The 24,319-nt window shown below is 38.3% G+C and overlaps 1 protein-coding gene across 1 annotated transcript; it reads right to left on the bottom strand.

The window, feature by feature from the left end:
- Nucleotides 1-10,998: 10,998 nt before the first annotated feature.
- Nucleotides 10,999-20,140, bottom strand: LOC142171803 (uncharacterized). Its single transcript, XM_075235507.1, has 5 exons — nucleotides 19,921-20,140; nucleotides 19,649-19,734; nucleotides 12,013-12,594; nucleotides 11,501-11,897; nucleotides 10,999-11,189 (listed from the first exon to the last, which is right to left on the bottom strand). The coding sequence occupies exons 1-5, from the start codon at nucleotides 20,138-20,140 to the stop codon at nucleotides 10,999-11,001; spliced, it is 1,476 nt and encodes a 491-aa protein (XP_075091608.1).
- Nucleotides 20,141-24,319: the final 4,179 nt, after the last annotated feature.

Genomic DNA, 24,319 nt, shown 5'->3' with positions numbered 1-24,319 from the left:
TCAGATTTTCCTTACGAAAATTCTGATTTCTGCTTCTTTCTTCTACATTGTTTTTAATAGAAAAGAAAGCAATAAGTGTGATTTGCTAATGTTCTTTGAGTTCGTTGGTCACTGGGATTTGAAGTACCGCTACACCAATGAGGGTAATCTGTTCTATCATGAGAGGAAATAATTCTAAACTTCGGGTACTAGGAGGGGATTAAGTTCCTTAAGGAAATAGTGTGAATTCAGTGGGTTCAGATTAATTCTGTTCTTCTACATTTTTGGTTTTACATTGTTTCTGCCTTTAAATAAATTTTTGAATACAGATTACTAACAAGATTAAGGAACTTAATTTTTATTTTTCTATATTCATCTTATATTCCTTTTATGGGAGATTAAATCCTAGTGATTTCTACTCTTTGGTTGAGATTAAACTCTTTGTGACTTTCGACTCAATTACGAGATTAAAATCTTTGAGATTTTCTACTCGTGTTGTACTCGATTTGAAGATATAAAATCTTCACCATAGTATTTAATCTATTTTTGTTAGAGTTTATTCGGTTCAAGGATTTTAAATACTTCACCATTAATTAATTTTATTTCTGTTTTATGACTAACAAAAATGACAGAAACAAGAACCCCCATGGTTGGGTCTACGAGCAATGTTGCTTCTTCCAATCATTTTGTGCCACTATCGGCTCCGGCAAAAAAACCTGGAATATTTTTCGGGATTGACTTCAAACGTTAACAACAAAAGATGTTATTCTATTTGACTACTTTGAGTCTACAGAAGTTCATCCAAGAGGATGTTTCGGTTCTGGCGGAATCAACTCCGGAGAATGAACGTTTTATTGTGACTGAGGTGTGGAAGCACTCAAATTTCTTATGCAAGAATTACATTCTTAGCGTATTGGAGGATGATCTTTACAACGTCTATAGTAATATGGAAACTTCGAAAGAACTATGGTAGGCGTTGGATAAGAAGTATAAAACAAAGGATGTCGGTTTGAAGAAGTTTGTTGCAACCAAGTTTTTGGACTATAAGATGGTAGACAATAAGCCTATCATTACCCAAGTTCAAAAGCTGCAAGTTATAATTCATGATCTCCTTGCTGAAGGTATAATCCGAATTAATGCTTCTGTTGAAAGTATTAATTTTATTACTAAATACGAATTTTTCATTGAAGGTTTGGTCATCAATGAGGCATTTCAAGTTGCAGCAATGATTGAGAAGTTGCCACCTTTATGGAGGGACTTTAAGAACTACTTGACACACAAGTGCAAGGAAATGAAACTAGAATATCTCATCGTTCGATTGAGGATTAAAGAGTACAATAAAGCTGCAGAAAAGAAGACACGTGGAAACTCAATAATTATGGGAGCAAAAATTATTGAGACTGCTCCAACTAAACCCAAAAAGAGGAAGAAGTCTTCCGGACCGAACAACTATCCCAGCAAGAAGAAATTCAAGGGAAATTACCACAACTGTGGAAAGCTTGGACACAGAGCTGTAGAATGTCGTGCTCCGAATAAAGAGAAGAAAATGGGTCAAGCAAATATGGTTGTAACAAATGATGATATTGATGACTTGTGCGCTATTTTATCTAAATGCAACTTAGTGGGGAATCCTAAGGAGTGGTGGATTGATTCTGGATCCACCCGCCATATTTTTGTTGTTAGAGAAGTATTTGCTTCATATGCTCCCGCTGGACCCGACGAGACCATTTTTATGGGAAATTCTGCAACGATCAAAAGTGAAGGTTATGGAATGATATTCTTGAAGATGACCTCTGGCAAGGTGGTGACTCTGAACAACGTTTGTCATGTTTCTGAAATAAGGAAGAACTTAGTTTCTCTTTCACTTCTCGTCAAGAACGGGTTTAAGTGTATTTTTGTTTTAGAAAAAATTGTAAAAAGTAAGAATGAGATGTACATAGGAAAATGTTACCTTACCGAGGACCTTTTCAAACAAAATATAATAGTTGTTGATAGTAATAAAATTTTAGCTTCTTCTTACTTACTTGAGTCAAATAATTTATGGCATATATGTTTGGGACATATCAATTATAAAACCTTGTGAAAAATGATTAATTTGGAAGTATTGCCTAAGTTTGAATGCGACAAATCAAAATGTCAAATATGTGTGGCATCTAAGTATGTTAAACATCCTTATAAGTCAGTTGAAAAGAATTCAAATCCTTTAGACTTAATTCACACAGATATTTGCGACATGTAGTCAATACCATCTCACGGTGGAAAGAAGTATTTCATAACTTTTATTGACGATAGTACTCGATATTTCTATGTTTACTTACTTAATAGTAATGATGAAGCAATAGACGTATTCAAGCAATACAAAAATGAAGTTGAAACACAACTTAACAAGAAAATTAAAATAATAAGAAGTGATAAGGGTGTTGAATACGAATCTCCTTTTGAAGAGATATTTAGAATATGAAATTATTCATCAAACAACGGCCCCGTACATGCCCCAATCTAATGGGATTGCGGAAAGAAAGAATTGATCATTAAAGGAGATGATGAACGTTTTGTTGATAAGTTCTGGTTTACCACAGAACTTGTGGGGGGAAGCTATTCTTACGGATAACCGGATATTAAACCGAGTACCCCATAGAAAAATACAATCCATTCCATATGAAAAATGTAAAGGAAAGAAACCCAACTTGAATTATTTTAAACTGTGGGGGTGTTTGACAAAAGTGCAAGTTCCTAAACCCAAAAGGGTAAAGATAAAATCTAAAACCGTTGATTGTGTTTTCATAGTATATGCAACAAATCGTAAAGCATATCGATTTTTGGTTCATAAATCAGAAACTCCCGACATTCATAATAATACGGTTATAGAATGAATAATGCTGAATTTTTAAAAAATATATATATCCATATAAAAGGGAATGTGGGTCGATTGGTGAATGATCTAAAAAACCTCGGGTGGAAACAAAATAAAGTACATATAATCAGGAGGATCCAAGACGTAGTAAATGTCAAAGAACGTCTACTTCATTTGGAATAGATTTTGTGACTTTCTTATTGAAAATGAGCCCCGAACATTTAAAGAAACCATGTCTTCTTCTAAATAATTATTTTGGAAAGAGGTAGTCAATAGTGAAATGGAATCCATACTGAATAACTATACATGGAAATTGGTTGATCTTCCTTCAGGCAATAAACTGTTGGATTCTAAATGACTTTTTAAGAGAAAAATAAAAGATGATGGTACTATTGACAAATATAAGGCAAGACTTGTGGTCAAAAGGTATAAACAACGAGAATGTCTTGACTATTTTGATACATACTCTCAAGTTATAAGAATTACGTCCATATGAACGTTAGTAGCATTAACTGCGGTATATGGTCTTGAAATTTATCAAATGAACATTAAAAAAGTCTTCTTAAATGGAGATTTGAAGGAATGAATTTACATGGAACAACCTGAAGGGTTTGTGATTTCAGGTAAAGAAAAGAAGGTATGTAGACTTGTTAAGTCACTTTACGGACTAAAACAAGCACCAAAATAATGGCATGAAAAATTTGACCAAATAATGTTGTCAAATGGATTTAAGATAAATGAATGCGATAAATGTGTGTACATTAAAAATATTACAAATCACATAGTCATTGTTTGCTTATATGTGGATGATATGCTGATAATGAGTAATGACATTGCCAACATAAATGCGACTAAGCGTATGCTAACTAGCAAGTTTGATATGAAAGACTTGGGAGTTGCTGATTTAATTCTGGGTATTAAGATCAATAAGACTACTCATGGACTGGCATTGTCGCAATATCATTACATTAAAATAATACTTGAAAAATTCAAGTACTTAGATTTTAAAGGTGCAAAGACTCCAATTGACGTGAATCTTGCACTTGCAAAGAACAAAGGCCAAAGCATATCACAATTGGATTATGCTCATGTGATGGGATATTTAATGTATATTATGAATTGTACGCGACCAAATATAATTTATACTATAAGTAAATTGAGTCGATACACGAGTAATCCAGGTCAATCTCATTGGATGGCGATGAAACGAGTTTTGGGATATTTAAAACTTACCCAAGACTTTGATTTTCACTACAGTAATTTTCTTGCGGTTATTGTGGGATACTACGATGCAAATTGGATCATCGGTTCAACTGATTTTAAATCCACAAGTGGATATATATTCATTATCGGTGGATGAGCGATATCTTGGAAGTCGTCCAAACAAACTTGTATTGCCTGCTCTACAATGGAGGCTGAGTTTATAGCCTTAGATAAAGCTGGTGAAGAAGATGAATGGCTTCGAAATTTCTTGAAAGATATTCCATTTTGGCCCAAACCGTTGGTACCAATATGCATACATTGCGATAGTCAAGTGGTAATTGGAAGGGATGGGAGTGTTATGTATAACGGTAAATCTCGTCATATACGACGAAGACATAAAACCATTAGGCAGCTACTCTCTAGGGGGATTATCACAATTGACTACGTAAAGTCAAGCGATAATGTGTCGGATCCGCTTTAAAAGGCCTAACTAGAGAGGTAGTTGAAAGATCATCGAGGGGAATGGGACTATGGTCGAGGACAAATCATTGTGGCGGTAACTTTACCTAGAAGACTAGTTAAGGATTGATTGTGTGACTTATGGTTGTATAGGTATACACCAAAGTTCGACGGTTCAAAGATATCAAATCTATCGATTGATCGAGTACATCCGGCATAAGTTCACTATAGAAAGTTCAAAGGAAAACCTACTTATCCAGATGCGATTAATCCTTGCTTGTAAATCACATAGTTTTTCATGCATATTTTCGTGATATAGCCATTCCCCATCCATGTGGGGAGTTGTTGGGTTTTAAGCTTTTTAGAGCTTAAAAATAGAGTGAATGGAAAATGGAGGGAAAAATAAAAATTTTGAATTTCTTTCTTTGACAAAGGGACATTGTCCCATATTGAAGGAGGAAAAGAGTTTTGATGGGTATATATACAATTGCACTTCTTTTAACTCTTAAAGAGTTGAGAAGAAGGCAAGCCTCACGCCGTCGTCGCTCGCTCGGCCTCAGCCTCGGATTAAGTCAAATGATCTGATTGATTCATTAAATTTTTGGACCAAATTTATATGTTAGTATTAACGCAATATTATTTAATCCAAATTAGACCGTTTCTGTAACAGTAATTTAATGAATTTGGAGGTTTGCGTAAATGGCCATTTTGAGTTGCAGCCTTACATGAAGAGTTGCAACTCTTCGCTATTACCCAACGTTTTGGCTATAAATACATGAACTCTGCCTCAGATTTTTCTTACGAAAATTCTGATTTCTTCTTCTTCCTTCTGCATTGTTTTTAACAGAAAAGAAAGTAGTAAGTGTGATTTGCTACTGTACTTTGAGTTCGTTGGTCACTGGAGTTTGAAGTACCGCTACACCAGTGAGGGTGATATGTTCTATCCTGAGAGGAAATAATCTTAAACCTCGAGTACTAGGAGGGGAATAAGTTCCTTAAGAAAACATTGTGAATTCAGAGGGCTCGGATTAATTTTGTTCTTTTACATTTCTGATTTTATATTGTTTCTGCCTTTGAATATATTTTCGAATATAGATTACTAACATAAACTACTACGTACAAAATGGACATTAACTTTCTTACTTTTTTTCTTTAAATATAAGTATTTACTACTCACGTTAACAACCAAAGAAACCGTTTGGTTATTTAAGTTTAGTCCCGAGCTATATTTTAACGATGTAAGAATTAAAGTGATAATAGCATTCGATTAATTAATATTACGCTGCTTATGAAGATAATATATCACATATTGAAGGAGTCAAGTCATGAGAATTTTCTTCCAGTTATTGTATTAGCATACACTATCTGAGGTAGCTTTGGATCAATCACACAAACCTACAAGAAATAAAATAATTGGATTTGTTAAGCCATTGCAATCAAGATTTTCAACAGGTTTTGAATTAAAGCTTTCACTTCTTACGGGGAATTAATAAACTATTGCTTCAAATGGCATATATTATTGCTCTCATTATGTGTATAAAAAGAGAGAATATAACTTTAAGAAGAAAACAATATTTAAACTAGACGTGACAAAGTATACTGGCGTGGTACGTTAGTACATAAGTTAAAAATTGAAGTATACGGGGTGTAGGCACCTTGCTTGAGTTGAAATTTTTTCGTAATCTGAATATAAAAATAATAAATAAAATTAAAATATTATATATAAATATTAAAAATAATATTACTTGCCATTACAATAATTTATTAATCTATTCACTTCTTTAAATATTAACACCGCTTATTAAATTCCTACGTACTGTTATACGGATTTGGTTATCAGTCTAGTAGTTCTAACTTTATCTTTTATCACTTATAGAGGTTTAAAGTAAAATTTCACTAAAGAGGTTCTCGCTATTTTCATTTCTCATTTTTTTACGAACCTACTTCACTTTTAAGATGGTTTTAAAAACTATTTGAGCAAAGAGAAAAAAAAAATTATATGGAGGTACAAGATTCTTCTGATCGATATTATTCCTTGCACATTTTTTAATCCAAAATTCTTCCAATAGGAGGGAGAAACGAAATAAAAAAAATGCCAAATACATAGACAACCAATTAAATTTAGTCTAATTTTTCATTTTGACACTCTAACTCAATCTTCTTCCATTTTGACCCTCCAACTTCATTTTTTATGTTTCACTTTAACACAAAAACTTTTATCCGACGTAAAAATGCAGCTCGTATACATACTTGCTTGGCCAAATACATAGACATCCCATTGAATTTGACTCTATTTTTTATTTTGGCACTCTATCTCAACCTTGTTCTATTTTGGCCCTCCAACTCTATTTCTTATGTTTCATTTTGGCACTCTATCTCAACCTTGTTCCATTATGGGTTCGAAAGTTCGCGGTTTCGAAAATTTAGCGATTCGGAAGTTTATGAAATTTGTGAGTATTTCAGGATATGCATGCACACACGTTTCACAAATTATAAAATTTATTTCAAAATATTTTAATTTTTAATTTTTTTTTACGAAACCGACCAACTTCGGTCATTTTTTTTTTTTGCAAAAATGCAGGAAACTCTTTTAGTGTCCCGTAAAATTTATTTTTTAAGAAACTGGCTGATATCGATCGATTTTCATATAAACAGTAAATGGGGAAGGAAATAATGAAGATGAAATATGGGGGAAGGAAGTTGGGAGATTAAAAATGGGGCCAACAGTTATTTTATTACTGTTAGAGAAGGAATTTTGCCGTAAACAATCTGCCTCACGCGCCTACCATGTGAGCCAATTCACACTATGTGACTAGTCAACTTTCGTATTAAAATGAAATATAAGAAATAGAGTTGGAGGGTCAAAATAGAACAAGGTTGAGATAGAGTGCCAAAATTTAAAAAATGGAGCTAAGTTCAATGGGTTGGAGAAGGAAATTTGCCCAAAAAAATCTCCCTCACGTGCCTATAGGGTGAGACAACTCACACTATTAATCTAGTAAGCTTTTGTGTTAAAGTGAAACATAAGAAATAGGATTGGAGGGCCAAAATGAAGCAAGATTGAGTTAGAGTGCCAAAATAAAAAATTGGGCCAAATTTAATGTGATGTCTATGTATTTGGCCTAAAAAAAAAACGAACCATAAGTTTATTTACAATATACATAATATGCATGCTAATCGTTTGAGGTGCATCGCCTTACCAATTACCTGCAGCGTAAAAATAGACCTTAGATTTGACTTTAACAAATATAGCATAAGGTACGTAGATCATATACTTAATCTAATTTTAATAGGTTTCAGTCTTCACGTTTTCTGGGGCAGTTCAAACTTTGGGATAGTGTGCACAATTTCATATATTCCACCTTTCAACATTGTTTAACACTATGCTTTTGATTTCAGAAAGAGTTGGTTTGGTGAATTAATTTGGGAATACATGTGAAGAGCATGTGAGAAGAATATTAATCTATCAACTGAAAAATATTAATCAATGCGGCAACTGTAGCAAGAACATTTTTAGGAGAAAAAAAGTATATATCAGAAGTTAAAAGAAGATTGAGTTTGATTTCTTTCAATTTTTAAAGAGGAGGATATCTTATACGCACATGTGGAACTGGAGAATTGTATTGCACATGAGCACTTTGTTGGATTCGAAGGCAAATGAGAAGAATTAAAGAATTTCAGTATGATGACCCCGGATCCACCTAAAGAAAAATAATAGAAGCTATTACACGAAATAAATACTTGGCCTTATAACATTGGCCATTACACTGAAATGAAAAGAGCTCTACACTATTAAGTTGGCCGTCAACAATCTTAATAATGTCAAAGAGTTTGTGAACATGTTAGCCAAGTGTCACGACCCCCTAAGCTGTGGGGTGATAGAAAACATAGCTTGCTTAATAAAATATTGTATTTAACACCAGACAAAGAGTTTGTGAACATGTTAGCCAATCAAGTATCACGACCCAATTCATCATAAGCCGTGATGGTTCTCAACGCTGCCGTTAGGCAAGCCAATAATTAATCAACACGCCGATCGCTAGTTAAAAACACATTTTAGATCAACTTATGAATAATTAAGCGGAATCGTTCAATTTTCATAGTATAAAATTGATATCATCTTAAATGTTCGAACGTGGTCGAAGTAAATCCGAATATCATAATAGAAATACAACCAAGAACAATAGTCTAAATCCCCAAAACCTAGTATCCTAAGTGCATGAGCATCTACTGGAATATACAATACTACTACACCAACTGTCTGGAATAGAAATAAACAGAATACATTAAATTAATAGGAAGGGGATTCCGTGTGCTGCAGATCGTAACGTAGAAAGCAGCTCACCATAAAGTCTCCTCAGCAGTTATGGCTATGCAGCTATGTGACCACCAAATGTACTTGTCTTAGTACCTACACAATTAGTGCAGAAGTGTACTATGAGTCCGTAAATCAATGTGTGCCCAGTAAGTATCTAGTCTAACCTCGAAAAAGTAGTGGCGATGGGTTGACATCTACATTTACTATTGGTCCAGTAATCAAAGAACAATAAAAGTACACAAGTATGAAGAATAGCAAATAAAAGCAACAAAAACAGATCTATGTGTATAACACCATCCTCAACAGAAGTCTCTATACTATACGCAACTCTAGTCTCACGCTAAAACATAAATTTAAAGCCTTTAAATAGGTAAGAATAACTCAAGTAGTACAGTCAAAGCATGGTGTGATTCTATGTCTAACCGGACATGATCAAGAATCTAGTATACGCACGGACGCTCATCACCTCATACGTGCATAGCTCCCATAACTCATAGCATGTAGCAAGTATAGTACCTAGGGGTATTAAATTCACTCTTATAAGGTTAGACAAGAGACTTACCTTGCTCTGAAATCTGATAGTCAGCTCCAACGCCTCTCTAACACCTCAAACCAATGTTGAACGATCCGAAACTAGCCAAAGAACGTGCAAACCAATCAAAACATACTCAAAAACTTGTAATAAAACAATTAGAAACAAATCTTCAACCTCACATGAACGTCAATATAAGTCAACTTCCGGGCCCACGCACCCCAGAATCCGAAAATTCTATAAGATAAATATTACTCATAGCACCACAAACTCAAATACATAATTTATTCCAAATTCCATACTCACTTTCGTAGTCAAATTTAAAAATATAATTTTTAGGTTTTCTTCCAAAATCCCATAATTTATACTAATTTTCATGTTTAAATCCATATATAATTCATATATTTAGCTCACAATAAGTAAAAATCACTTACCTTGATGATGAAAATGGCCCTCCAAAATCGCCGCAAAATCGGTTCCAAATGAGGGAAATGAGATGAAATTAGCTAAATCCCGATTTTGCAACTTATAATCTGCCTAGTCGTTCCTCTTCGCGACCGCAAAGGCCAAATGTGCTACTGCCAAAACTTCCTTCATCGCAATCGCGAAATGCCCCTAGCGATCCCGGAGCATTGCTTGCCCAAACCAACGCATTCGCAAAAGACCATTTGCATTCGGGATGGCCATTTGCCTCCTCCTCACATATTGCGACCGCCTAGTCGTGTTCGCGTAGAACAAAATTTCATGGCCTCCAATTCCCTCTCCGCGTTTGCGATTCCCCTGTCGCATTCGCGTAGCACAAACTCTAGCAGCCCAAATCCTTCATCGCGAACGTGTGCTTCCCATCGCTTTCACGAAGAACAAAATCAGAACCAGCAATTAGAAGCAACAAAACACTCCGATACGGTCCAAATCGACCTTGAAATACACCCGAGGCCCCCTCCAATCATGAAAATCAGTCCCAATACCTTATCCGACTTATACAAGTGCTCGAAATGCCACGAATAACCTCAACACCAAGAATCTACGATAAAATCCTTCTCTTAACTTTCAAGCCTTCAAAATTTGCCGAACGCGTCCGAATTATACTTAGACATTCCATATTATGACCAAACTTCACAAACAAGTTCCGATCAACTAAATGAACCTATCTAAGGTTCCGTAACACCACCCGGAGTCCATAATGCCAAAGTCCACTCCAAGTCAAACTTAGCAAATTCAAAAATCTTCAACATACAAACTTCCGATAATACGATGTGTGACATCTTCGTCGATCTCCTCATTCCCTTGAATAACATAACCAAGATACTTGAAACTCTCTCTTAGGGATGACTTGTGAATCTATCATCACTTCTTCGTCAACTACCGGAGCCGCACCACTGAACTTGCACTCCAAGTACTTTGTTTTGGTCCTGCTCAACTTGAAGCCTTTAAACTCCAGGGTCTGCCTCCAAAACTCTAACCTTTCATTAACACCACAACACGTCTCTTCGATTAGCACAATGTCATCTGCAAATAACATGCTCCACGACACTTCCCCCTGAATGTGGCACGTCGGTGCATCAATTGCCAAGGCAAATAGGAAAGGGCTGACCCCTAGTACAACCCCATCATAATTGGGAAGTGTTCCAAGTACCCTCCCACTATCCCCAGTCAAGTCTTTGCTCCATCATACATATCCTTAATAGCCCTAATACGTGCAACAGGAACACCTTTGGTCTCCCTTGACACTTTATCGTAAGCCTTCTCTAAGTCGATGAACACCATGTGTAAATTCCTCTTCCTTTCCCTATAATGCTCCATCAACCTCCTAACAAGGTGAATTTCTTCCATGGTTGAACGTCCTGGCGCAAATCAGAATTGATTCTCAGAAATAGACACAATCCTCCTCACCCTCAACTCCGCCACCCTCTCCCATACTTTCATGGTATGGTTTATTAACTTGATACCCCAATAGTTGTTATAATTTTGGATATCACCCTTGTTCTTATACAACAGGATCATCATGCTCCATCTCCATTCATTTGGCATCTTCTTCATCCTAAATATGATATTAAATAACCTATTGAGCCACTCTAAGCCTGCCCTACCCACGCTCTTCCAAAGTTCCACCAGAATTTTGTCTGGCCTGGTCGCTCTCCCCTGCTCATCTTACGCATAGCCTCCTCAACCTCCACAACCTTTATACGCCTATAATACCCAAAGTCTGGATGAATCTCAGAATATTCTAAATCACCCAGCACAATGTTCCTATCCCCTTCTTCGTTCAATAGTTTATGGAAGTAAGTCTGCCATCTTCGTCGAATAAGTGTCTCATCCAATAGAACTCTACCTTCCCCGCCCTTGATACACTTAACTTGGTCTAGGTCACGGGCCTTCCTTTCTCGCACCTTAGCTAGTGTATACAACTTTTTATCACCTCCTTTGCCACCAAGTTCTTTATACAAGCATTCAAATGCGGTAGTCTTAGCCGCAGTAACTACTAACTTTGCTTCCTTCTTGGCCACCTTATATCGCTCCTTGTTCGACCTCTTATCCTCCCTGTCCACGCTCTCCAAAAATTTCAAAATATTCTACTTTCTTGACATCCAATTTTCCTTGGACCAAAGTACTCCACCACCAGTCCCCTTTGTGGCCACTAGAGGGTCCATTCGAGACCCCCAAAACCTCTCTAGCCGCCTCTCTAATGTAATTCACAGTCACGATCCACATACCACTAGCGTGCCCACTACTTCTCCATGCACCCATAGCCTGTAACTTATCCCCCAACTCCTGGGCTCTGTATTTAGTCAAAGATCCCCAATTAATCCTAGGTAGACCATATACCACACGCTTTCTTCGCTCCCTCCTGATCTCCAAATCCATGACCAGGAGCCTATGTTGAGTCGTGAGGATATCACTCGGGATGATCTTGCAGTCTGCGCAAAGACCTTTGTCAGACTTCCTGAAGACTAAATAATCGATCTGGGTCCTCGCTAACAAACTTTGAAAAGTAACCAAGTGCTCCTCCTTCTTCAGGAAAATTGAGTTAGCTATCACCAACTCAAACGCCTTAGGAAAATCTAGCAATGAGGTTCCACCTCCGTTTCTTACTCCAAAACCAAAGCCGCCATGCATGTCATCGTAACCCCCCGACGATGACCCAATGTGGCCATTGATAGCTCCTCCTATGAAGAGCTTCGCAGTGTGTGGAATACCACGTACAACCTCATCCAGCTCCTCCCAGAAGCACTTTTTGACCTCCTCGTCCTAGCCCACTTGAGGTACATACGCACTAATCACGTTTAAAGTAGAACCCCCAACCACTAACTTAATGCACATTAGTCTGTTGTTCACCCTCCTAACGTCCACCACCAAATCCCGGAGATCCCTATCAACCAAGAAACCTACCCCGTTCTTGCCCCACACACATTCGGAGTACCAAAGTTTAAACGCGTCATGAGCTCTATAGAATACTAAATATAAGGTCTGAACAAAATACAATATTGTCCGGAAGACTAAACAATAATAACAATAGACAAAGTAGGGGACTTCAATGCTTGCGAAGAAAATTATAGTGCTATCTCAAAATCACCAAGCAAATCTAGATAGACAACTCGCTAGCAACCACCAGTATCAACGACACATGGATCTGAACACGAAGTGCAAAGTGTAGTATGAGTATAACCGATACCATGTACTCAATAAGTATCAAGTCTAATCACCAAAAACACACTGGCGAGGTTGGCAAAGTCTGATGCTCACTTTCAACAAGCAACAACAACAATAACAACAGAGTAATGGCATAAGGAAAAACAACTCAAATAATAGAGGCTCAACTCTAACACAATAAGAGGAGAAATACGCATGATTTTTAGGTATATTATGCAAGGCATCAAAATTTCCATAGAAATTACTTAGACATGGATTTAACAACATAAACATGTGACTTCAAGCGCTAACATCAAGTAGAGACATCAATTACCAATTAGCATGAGAAACATACAACTTTATGCCTGCATGTAAGGTATACATGGAAAATCAACAATAATACAATTTAATCATCACGTATATACAATCTCAGCACATTCATAGTGCTTGACAAAAGTATCCCTCAATGATATTCTCACGGTGCCTGGTATAATGCCCCTGAATCATACTCTCAGCACTCTCACGGTGCTTGAAAAAATGCCCATAGATTATTATACACACACACACAACACTATACGGGTGCCTGACATTTGCCTCTCATAAAGCTCATATCATGTGGTTGCACTCACAGGTTCAAAGTAACATGCCTGACTCCAGTGGGGCGAATCCTAGCCCAAGCACTGATTGGATCAAAGTCAACGATCAACATCACTCAACTCAATATGGGTCCTGGTGCAAGCAGCTCCCCACAATCAATAGCAACACTCAACCATCAATGTTACCCAGCCCAATATGGGGCTTTGATGTAGTCACCACCTTGCAATCAATATCAACATGGCTTTATGGTCCCAAATAAATCATTAATCTCTTCAAGTCTCAATATGTAACGACTCGATTAATTGTATTACTTTCTAAATTCATGTTCCCCTATTTAAGACTTCTTTTATGTGTTTTCCTTACTTTATGACTTGCGGGGAGGGTTGGTTTTATTTTGGAAGGGTTCGGGTTCAATCCAAAACACTTAGTTCCATTATAGTAACCTAAGGTAGACATGTTTGACTTAAGTCAACACTTTGAGTAAATGATCTCGGAATCAAGATTTGAATATTCAGTAGGTTTGTATGATAATTTTGGACTTGGGCGTATGTTCGGATTGAGTTTCAGGTGGACCGGGAGTGTTTCGGTGCTTATTGTCAGAAGTTGACATCTTGAAGGTTTTAGAATTTTCTAAGTTTGATTTGAAGTAGAATTTGGTGTTACTGATATCGGTTTGGGATTCAAAGCCTTAGAATAGTTTCGTATAGTGATTGGAGACTTGTGCATAACATTTAGCGTCATTCTGAGTTATCCAAGTATGATTTGTTGCGTTCGGAGTTAGTTAGAAGAAGTTTGAAGTTGAGAAGTTGATTAATTTGGTTTTGAGGTGTGATTCTTGGTTTCAATGTTATCTTATGTGTTCCGAGACTTTGATTAGGTGCAAATTATATTTATGGACTTGTTGGTATAATTGGACAAGATCCCGGTTGGCTCGAGTGAGTTTCGGACCACCCGGAGCAAATTTGAAGTTGGCAGATTTTTGTTGGTTCTGGTTTTGTTCTTCGCAAATGCGATGGCAGTCACGCATTCACGATGAAGGATTTGGGCTGGAGGCATTTTGTGCTTCACGTTCGCGTTGGGTGAGCCACGTTCGCGAAGGCTTGGGGCACTAGAGCTACACGTTTGCAAGAAGGATGTCGCGTTCGCGAAGAAGAAGTAGGGATTTGAGGTTGAACTTCATGATTGCGTAGGTCCGGTCGCGTTCGCATATGTTAGTCTAGGTAAGACATCGTCTTCGCGAAGCCCTTGTTGGGGTGACCGCAGATTTTACCTTCGCGATCGCGAGGAGGCTTTTGTGATCGCAAAGAGGAAGGGCCTGGGTAGAATGCATTTTTATTTCGGGACTTAGGCTTATTTCTCTCATGTTGCAATTGGCTCGGGCGATTTTGGAGCTCTTTGGAGGGGGTGTTTCATCAAGTATTATAGGGTGAGTGATTTCTACCAATTTTGAGTTAAATACATAGATTATGAGTAGATTTTAACATGGAAATTAGTGAAGTTTTGGGGATTTTGTTGGAAAACCTAGGTTTAATAAAAATGGGATTTGACAACGAAATTGATTATGGAATTGGGTATAAGTTATATATTTGAGTTCTTAAGGTCATGGGTAACATTTATCTTCAAACATTTTCGGAATTCGGGCATGTGGCCCCTGGGTTGACTTTTGTTGACTTTCCGAGTTAGGTTGGTAAATTACTCTAATAGTTTAATTATGAGATTTTGAGCATATATTTATTGATTTGTATGTCGTTTGATTAGTTTCGATTTTCTCGGCCTTGATTTGAGGTGACTAGTGAGGTTTGAGAGTCGAGTAGAGGGCTTGGAAGCGAGATAAGTCTCTTGCCTAATCTTGTAAGAGAGAATTATCCCCATAGGTATTCTAATCATGTTTATGTTTGTGCGTAGCTACAATCACGTTTATGTCCGGGTAGACTTAGATCTTCACCATGCCTTAATTGTAATACTTGATCTAAACTTATTTATTTGATTGCTTAAGAATATTAATTGAGATTGGATTAGAGTTTATGGTTGACTGAGCCTCTTCACCTTGAGTTTTGGCTAGATACTTGATTGTCGGTAAAAAGTATGTTTTCATTGCATTCCTATCCTCGTGTTGTGTTTATGTGACCGGTAGTTTGGAAAATTTCTCTATTCCTATGGATCGGGTCGTACGCCTTGGCAGTGCTATGAAATAACATTATAGATTGGGACGTACGACCTCGGCAGTATTTTTGATATGCATCTATTGATCTGGCCACACGTCCTCAGTAGTGTACACTATTATTATGGTTCGAGCCGTACGACACAGGTAGAATTCGTGCGCAATATTTCGATATGAGTCAAAAATTACATGAGATTTCCTTCTTGACTTGAGACTTCATATGTACTTGATTTTCCTTGTTCATTTGAGTTAGCATATGGTATTTGAGGATTTCATAACATTATTATGTTGAAGGACCATGTTAGTTACCGTACTTATTTTGTCCTAACTTGTTAATTTACCTGCCTATCTATTTTTATGTACTTTAGTTATTGGACCACTAGTAAGTGTCGTTGTCGATCCCTTCACTACGACTTCTTCGAGGTTGGACTAGATACTTACTGGGTACGCGTTGATTTACGTTTGCATACTACACTTCTGCTCTAATTGTGCAGGTACTGTGGCAGGTACTCCAGGAGGTCATTCGGGTGTGCATACGCACTATCCAAAGACTTAGTGGTAAGATGCTATTCATGCTTTGATCTGCAGCACCTGGGGTCTCCTTCTTATTATGTTTATTATTTTTTTCTATTTTATTTTAGACAGTAGCTATAATGAGGTTTGTATATTTTACTAGATTGCTCGTGCACTTGTGACACCAGGTCTTGGGTATTTCAGGTGGATGTTCATGGTTGTACCTAATGTTATTATCACTTTGCTTCATGTTTACTTATACTTTGTGATTTGGTAAGGAAATACGTGTATTGTCATCATTTACAAATTTAATTCCATTTACTTAATGTAATTCCTGATTTAAAAAGTATAAAAATGGATAATTAACGAGCGCATCCTAGAGTTACTCCAGGGGTACCACCAGTGGATCCGGTGGAGGATCCTGTTATTGAGGAGCAGGATGAGGTACCTATAGCTGAGCCAGCCCGAGCAGACTTTATGAATGCACTAGGCTTTCAGGAGGTCATGGGCTGTATGCTGCAGTTCATGGATTCTATGACTTAGGTTGGACTATTTCCAGCAGATCCGGCTATATCGCAGGCGGGAGAGGGTGCACAGACCCCTATCGCTTATGCTATCAGGCACGCTGTTGTCGTTTATCAGACCCCAGGTTGAATACCTATAGGCGGGGTTCAACCTGTTGCAGCTATTACGGCAGAGACCAGATCAACCGCGATCGTTGAAGAGCAGAAGCGGTTGGACAGATGGACTAGACTTCATCCTCCTTTCTTTTGTGGTGATAAGTCAGAGAAACCACATGATTTCATTGACCATTGCAGGGAGAGGCTGTATAATATCGGGGTAGTGGAGTATAACGGGGTGGACTTCACCATATTTTAGCTAGAGGGGAAGGCCCGTAGATGGTGGAAGTCTTATCTCTAGAGCAGGACAGCATTACTCCCTGTTGTGTCTTTCTTTGTGAGCTCGTTCTTCTGTTTCCTTGTGTTCTGAAGTTCCTGAGTTGATTTACTTGTCGTATTCTCATATTATTGGCGTTGTTGTTATTGTATTTAGTATTGTTGAGCTGAGGTCTATACGTGGTTGTGATATTGAAACCGTTTTGAGGAAATGTTGTGGCATGTGGGAACACATTGTGAAAGTCATCTAATCGAGATGTTATGTTTTGGCACACGTATTATTGTTGAGAGAATTGTTATTGTGTTTGCACAAGGTTTCTGTCGTGCAGTTGTTATTGTGTTTGAAGAGTTTTCTGTCGTGCGGTTGTTATTGTGTTTGCACAAGGTTTCTACCATGCGGTTGTTAGGTTTCTGTCGTACTGTTGTTATTATTGATACGCATGCGGTGGTATAAGGTCTATATGTTGAAATGCATGCGGTGAGATACAGTAGGCTTGAAATGCGTGGCTAGTAGGGGAACTACTAGAATCCATGTGGTGTGATAAGGTCGGCTAAAACGCGGGATGCTATTTCAGGAAAAATGATTTTCAAAACTAAATACAAAGGCTCTCGTGGTGCTATAAGGAAAGTTGTGATTCATTTTATGATTTGAGACTACGAGGCAGTACCTCGGTAGGATCTTGTTGTCATTTCCCCATTCTTTTGTACTTGTTTTTTATTGTTGTTTCCTTAGCAAACTATTAATTGTCTTCCTCCATGTTGCAATATTTGCTTAGTTCTATGTAGCCAATCTTGTTGTGCTTGCCGTTGCTTTAGCTTCATTGTTGTCTTGCTTACACTGTACATTTAGTGGTGATCGCTTCTTATGTGTCATTCATTGTCTCTACTCTCATTTGTTTACTTTAATTATGGTACAACACTAGCACAAGCATACACGTAGATGAATCACCCATATTGGTTTAAGAAAATAAATCCTGACGCCATTGACCATTACATGTACTCTTGTCTACTTGCCTTCTGTGTGAGAGATGTTCTCGTGGTACGTGAGTCGTCCGTGCTGTTATGAATTATAATGCGGGCACAAAATGCCAAGTGATTATGGTTCATGAATTGGAACCCGCGAGTTATGATTATGAGGTTTGGTACCTCGTGGAAATGCTTGAACAGATCTGTTGTGAAAGCGGTTGTTCATATTGAGTAGTTGCTGGTTTTTCTTTATTTGGTTTCATAGGACTTAGACTGTCATTAGCTTACTCTACAGCATTATTACCTAACTGCTTCCTGTTAAATGTTGGTTTCACGCTTGTTCATGTTGTTTAGTCTGGTAGGTGTCTTGACTGTCCCTCATCACTACTCCACTGAGATTAGTCTTGATACTTACTGGGTATCACTATGGTGTACTCATACTATTCTTCTGCACATTTTTGTGCAGATCTAGGTGCCACGGTTATTGTTGATTATTAGTTGGCCGGTTGAGCATTGCTGTGGAGACTCAAGATAAACCTGTCGCCACGTTCGCAGGCCTCGGAGTCACTTTCTGATATTGTACTTGTACTTCTTAATTCTATTCCAAACAGTTGTATTTAGGAATTTTGTTTGTAGCAAATTCAGTAGAGCTTATGACTTGTACTACCGGTTTTGAGAATTGTAAGTTGTGTATAAAGATTTCTATTTCATATTTATTATTTGATGGTTGAATTCTTCTATTAATTTAGTAAGTGCTAGGCTTACCTAGTCTTGGAGGCTAGGTGCCGTCACGACATCATATGTTGGGAAATTGGGGTCGTGACAGATGGACGATAGCTTCCATTCTCATCTGCTCAAAGTTCTTTCCTTATACACATTCCCACACGCATTCTTCTCAATGTGCATAAGGTCTAGATTATGACGCAACAAGTTCGTTTCCTAATAAGGAAGATCAACAAATATGCTCCTCTTTCTCTATTGTCTCGATCTAGCTTCATTAACAGTTTGTCTTCGAGTTCTTTTACCTTTATTATTCAAATCAGGTACTTTTCCAAAATTGACATTAAAGCCCTCTACTTGTTTCAAGATGTATGACCCTGATAATGCAATTGGTGGCTCTCATTGCTCGAATTTCCCATTAAAATGAACACGTTGCAATCTAAAATGATGGCCACTTTCAAGAAAACGACGATGACCCATAAAATACCATTTTTTACTATGCTTCAATCTGCAAGAGTATGCACCAAAGTTACACGTGGGGCAAGCAAATTTAGTGTATTTATTCCATCCAGATAAGGTACCAAGCCCAGAAAAATCACTAACTTTCCACATAAAAGTTGCTCGCATTTTAAATATTTCATTCTTTGAAGAATATAATGTCTTCACTCTATCGTGCCACAATTGACTCAACTCTTGGATAAGAGGTTGTAAATATACATTTATGTCATTGCCTGGTATTTGTTTTCCTGGAATGATCATTGAAAGAATGAATGGTTTGTTTCATGCACTCCCAAGGAGTACAGTTGTATGAAATAAGTACCACTGGCCAGATACTACAGTTTGTTGCAATTGCTCCAAAAGGATTGAAACTGTCACTAGCTAGGCCTAATCGTACATTCTGAGGATCTGCAGAAAATTCAGGATGAAGTAAGTCAAATATTTTAAAGCTTGAGAATCCCTAGGATGCCTCATTAATCCATCTTGGGTACCCTCTAAAGAATGCCATCTCATAGACTTGGCAAATTTAGAGCACATGAACAATCTTTGTAACCTTGACTTTAGTGGAAAGTAGCGCAAAATGTTTATTCTTACTATCCTTCCACCTAGATGTCTTGAATCTTTTACATTCTTGCAAGCCTTCATCTTCACCAAAATATAACATATAATCATTTAGGAAAGCATATATTGTGGTATAATTAAGACCAAGTTTGTTGATGGTTTTCTTGGCCTCATAAAAGGAACCAGGAATCTTGGCATCTTCAAAGGCATTCTTAAATAATTCTAGTATCATACTCATTGCTTTGTTAGTCATTCGATAAAGACATTTTATATGATATAATTTGATTATAAAGGACAATTTGGAAGCTTATAAACTGTAATGATATGGTCGGTAATTTTGAGTGTTGTAGCCCCGTTCCCCTATTTACTGCCTTTTTATGCTCAATTATCGTTATGTGACTTGCTGGAGTAGTTGGTTTGATTCCGGGGATGTTTCGGAAAGAGTTGAGGTACTTAGTCTCAAGGTTGGATGTTTAAGTTAAAAAAGGTTAACTAAGTGTGGAATTATGTGTAAATTACTCTGGAATGGAGTTTCGATGGTTCTGATAGATACGTTGGGTAATTTTGGACTTAGGAGTGTGTCTGGATAGTGATTCGGAGGTCCGTAGTTGACTTAGGCTTGAAATGGCAAATGTTGGAAAATTAGAAGTTTTGAAAATTGAGAAGTTTGACCGAGAGTTGACTTTGTGGTTACCGGGCTGAGATTTTGGTTCTGGGAGTTGGAGTTGGTCCGCTGTGTCATTTATGACTTGTGTGCAAAATTTGAGGTTAATCGGACTTGATTTGATAGGTTTCGGCATTGATTGTAAAAGTTGGAATTTCTTAAGTTTCATTAAGCTTGAATTGGGGTGCAATTCATTTTTTTTAGTGTTGTTTGATGTGATTTGAAGGCTCGACTAAGTTCGTATCATGTTTTTGGACTTGTTGGTGTGTTTGGTTGAGGTCCTGGGGGCCTTGGGTAGGTTTTGGATGGTTAACGGATCAAATTTTGGACTTGAGAAATAGCTGAAGAATGTTGGACTGGTGTAATCGCACTTGCAGATGTCATGGTCGCAGGTGCGAGGCCGCAGGTACGTAGAGGGCATCGTAGAAGTGGCCTGGAAGGAAGTGGGCAGTGGTCGTAGATGTGAGGTTATTTTCCGCACCTACGTGGTCTGCAGAAGCGGTCGATATCTCGCAGAAGCGTACCCGTAGATACGGAAGATTGGCAGTAGGTGCACGAGGACGGGAGTTGAGTGTTTTATGCAGAAGCGGATTTTTGACCACAAAAGCAGTACCGCAGAAGCAGAGTTTTGGACCGCAGAAGCGGAATCTCTTGGCAGTGTTTAAATTCGAAGGGTTCCGAGGTTTTAATCATTTTTGGACATTACAATCGAGAATTGAGGCACTTTGTGGGAGGGATTTCGGGGAGTTTCTTAAGATAAGTCACTTGTTATCATTTTTATTCAATAATATTGTTTCTCCATTGAATTTTCCACCTAGTTTATGTGTTTTTGAGGTGGAATTTTGGAAGTGCATAGGCTAGGGATTTGGAGAGTAAAATTTGGGGATTTGAGTGACGATTTAGTGTCGGAATTTGATAAATTTGGTATGGTTGGACTAGTGGTTGAATGGGCTTTCGGATTTTGTAACTTTTATTAGATTTCGAGATGTGGTCCCGGGGGGGGGGGGGGCTTTTGAGTTGACTTTTGACTTTTAATTAAGAACTCGATATTTTCATATGGAATTAATTACTTTAGCTCGTGTTAATTGTATCAAATTGTTTATGGCTAGATTCGAGGCATTTGGAGGCCGATTCACGAGGCAAGGGCTTGTTGGAGTATAGATTTGCACGTTTTGAGGTAAGTAACACTTCTAAACTTGGTTCTAAGGTGTTGAAACCCTGAATTACGTGTTATGTAATTAGTGTTGAGGTGACGCACATGCTAGGTGACGGGCGTGTGGGCGTGCACCGTAGGAATTGTGACTTGGTCAATTCCGTGGAACTGTATAGTTGAATAATCTTATCGTTATCAGTATATTCTCCATGTGTTAGAGAAATTGAGATGCAAGTCGTGTTAGAAATCATGCTTAGGCTACATGCTGGTACTGTTAGGACCCACAGAGTTCATGTTCCATGTTGAATTATTTGCTTAATTTGCAATTATGTACTTAGTCAGAGTTATTATTTGCATATCATATCTCACTCTTTGTTGCCATTTATTGATACATCATATCATCATTGTTTGGGATGATTATCATGATTCTTGTGAGCCGAAGAGACTGGAGAGATTGATGAATGAGTGAGGCCGAGGGCCTGATTGTGAGGATATTTATGGGATTGGGCTGCACGCCGTAGCATGTTTTATTGATCCATGTAGTGATTGGCTTATTATATCGGTTGGGCTGGGTTTGCCCCTTTGGAGTCTGCACACCCACAGTGAGCACAGGTACCTACTGAGTGCGAGTGCAAGTGCCGATCGATTGGGAGGATTGAGTGACTGTAAGGATGGAGTGACTTTGAGGAATGAGTGACTGTGAGGATGGAGTAAATGGGAGAAATGAGTGATTGATACTCTGAGAGTATGCATATGATTTCATCACTGTTTTGTACTTCAGTTGGCATACGTAACTGACATGTAGATATCGAGATGTACCATATCTTGTTTCACTTTAACTTAACATATCATACCTGTTTGAGCTTTAATTGTTAAACTTGAAAGCATGCCTACATTTTTGTACTGTATTTCTGTAATTGGACTATACCTGTGAAGCTCGTCATTACTTTCAGCCCAAAAGTTAGATTTGTTACTTAATGAGTTGGTTGTACTCACATTACACCCTGCACTTCATGTGCAGATCCAGGCATTTATGGACACGGTGGTTGCTGATCTAAGAGTTTTTTGTCATTCGAAGATTATCGAGGTAGCTACCTTGGCGTCTGCAGACCTTGACCCTCCTCCCCTATCCCTCAGTTTTACTTATTCAGTTTCTACTTCCTTAGACAGTGTATCAGACTTTGTATTTGTATAGATGCTCATGTACTCAGTGACACCCCAGTTTTTGGGAAACTTCTGTATTGAGTTGTGACATTTTCATCCGATTTTTATGAAATTCTCACTTATTTAAATATGCTTTAGTATATTTTGAATTTGAAAGAGTTGGTATGTGTGAGTTGTCGTCCTGCCTAGTATCATGATAGGCGCCATCATAACAGGTCGAGTTTTGGGTCGTGACAAGTTGGTATCAAAGCCTAGGTTACATAGGTCTCACGAGTCATGAGAAGTTTTAGTAGAGCCTTGTGGATCGGTACAGAGACGTCTGTATTTATCTTTGAGAGGCTACCGAACCCTTAGAAAAACTTCACATTCTTGTATTCTTGTCGTGCAAATTTGTTGATCATGGGAACAAAACCTCTGTTACTCTATTCTCTCACGGATGGTGAGGACACGAGCTATCAGACCGGGCGGACAGCCATCAGTACCACCAGCTAGGGCCACGAGAGGTCGGGGTTGCAGTAGGGGCCGAAGTCCAGCTCGTACATCAGCTAGAGCAGCACCTGCAGATCCACCAGTTTCTCTAGCTCAGGAGCAGGTTCCAGATGTGGTTGAGCTAGTGGGGCCATCTCAGGCACCACTTGTGCCCCTTGTGATTCCAGACCTTCAGGTGGCTTTGGCTCAGATATTGACTGTTTGCACTAACCTTGCTCAAGCGATTTCTGTTCAAATCGCGCCAGCCACTTCTCAAGCCGAGGAAGGCACTAAGACTCCCACCGCCCGTACTCCATAGCAGGTGATGTAGGAACTTCAGACACCGGGGGTACTACCAGCCCAGCTGGTTACAGTTGCTCAGACTTAGGTGGGTCCCATTATGACTGATGAGGAGTAGAAGAGGCTGGAGAGATTTGGGAGGCTCAAGCCTCCATCATTCAGTATGGCTGAGTCAGAGGATGCACATGACTTCTTAGATATGTGCCAGTAGATTCTTTGCACGGTGGGTATTCGAGAGACTAGTGGAGTCTCCTTTACTACTTTTCAGCTATCAAGGGTTGCCTTCAAATGGTGGAAGGCCTATGAGAGGAGAAGGCCAGTCAGTGTTGCACCACTTTCATGGCATGAGTTCTCTGTTCTCTTCATGGAGAAGTTTGTGCCACGGACCCGTAGGGAGGAGCTACACAGGCAGTTCGAGCAACTACAACAAGAGGGCATGTCTGTGACCCAGTATGAGATGAGATTTTCAAAGTTGGCTCGTCACGCAGTTTGGTTGGTTCCCAATGAGAGGGAAAGGATTAGGAGGTTCATTGATGGCCTACACTATCAGTTGCATTTTATTATAATTCAGGAGTGTGTATCCGGTGCTAGGTTTGATGAGGTAGTTGATATTGCTCGACGGATAGAAATGGTCCGTAGTCAGGAGCCTGAGGAGAGGTAGATCAAGAGGCCTCGTGTTTCGG

The sequence above is a fragment of the Nicotiana tabacum genome, chromosome 17 (assembly GCF_000715075.1).
Source record: "Nicotiana tabacum cultivar K326 chromosome 17, ASM71507v2, whole genome shotgun sequence".
Taxonomy (NCBI): domain Eukaryota; kingdom Viridiplantae; phylum Streptophyta; class Magnoliopsida; order Solanales; family Solanaceae; genus Nicotiana; species Nicotiana tabacum.
This window is presented reverse-complemented; position numbering and strand designations above follow the sequence as displayed.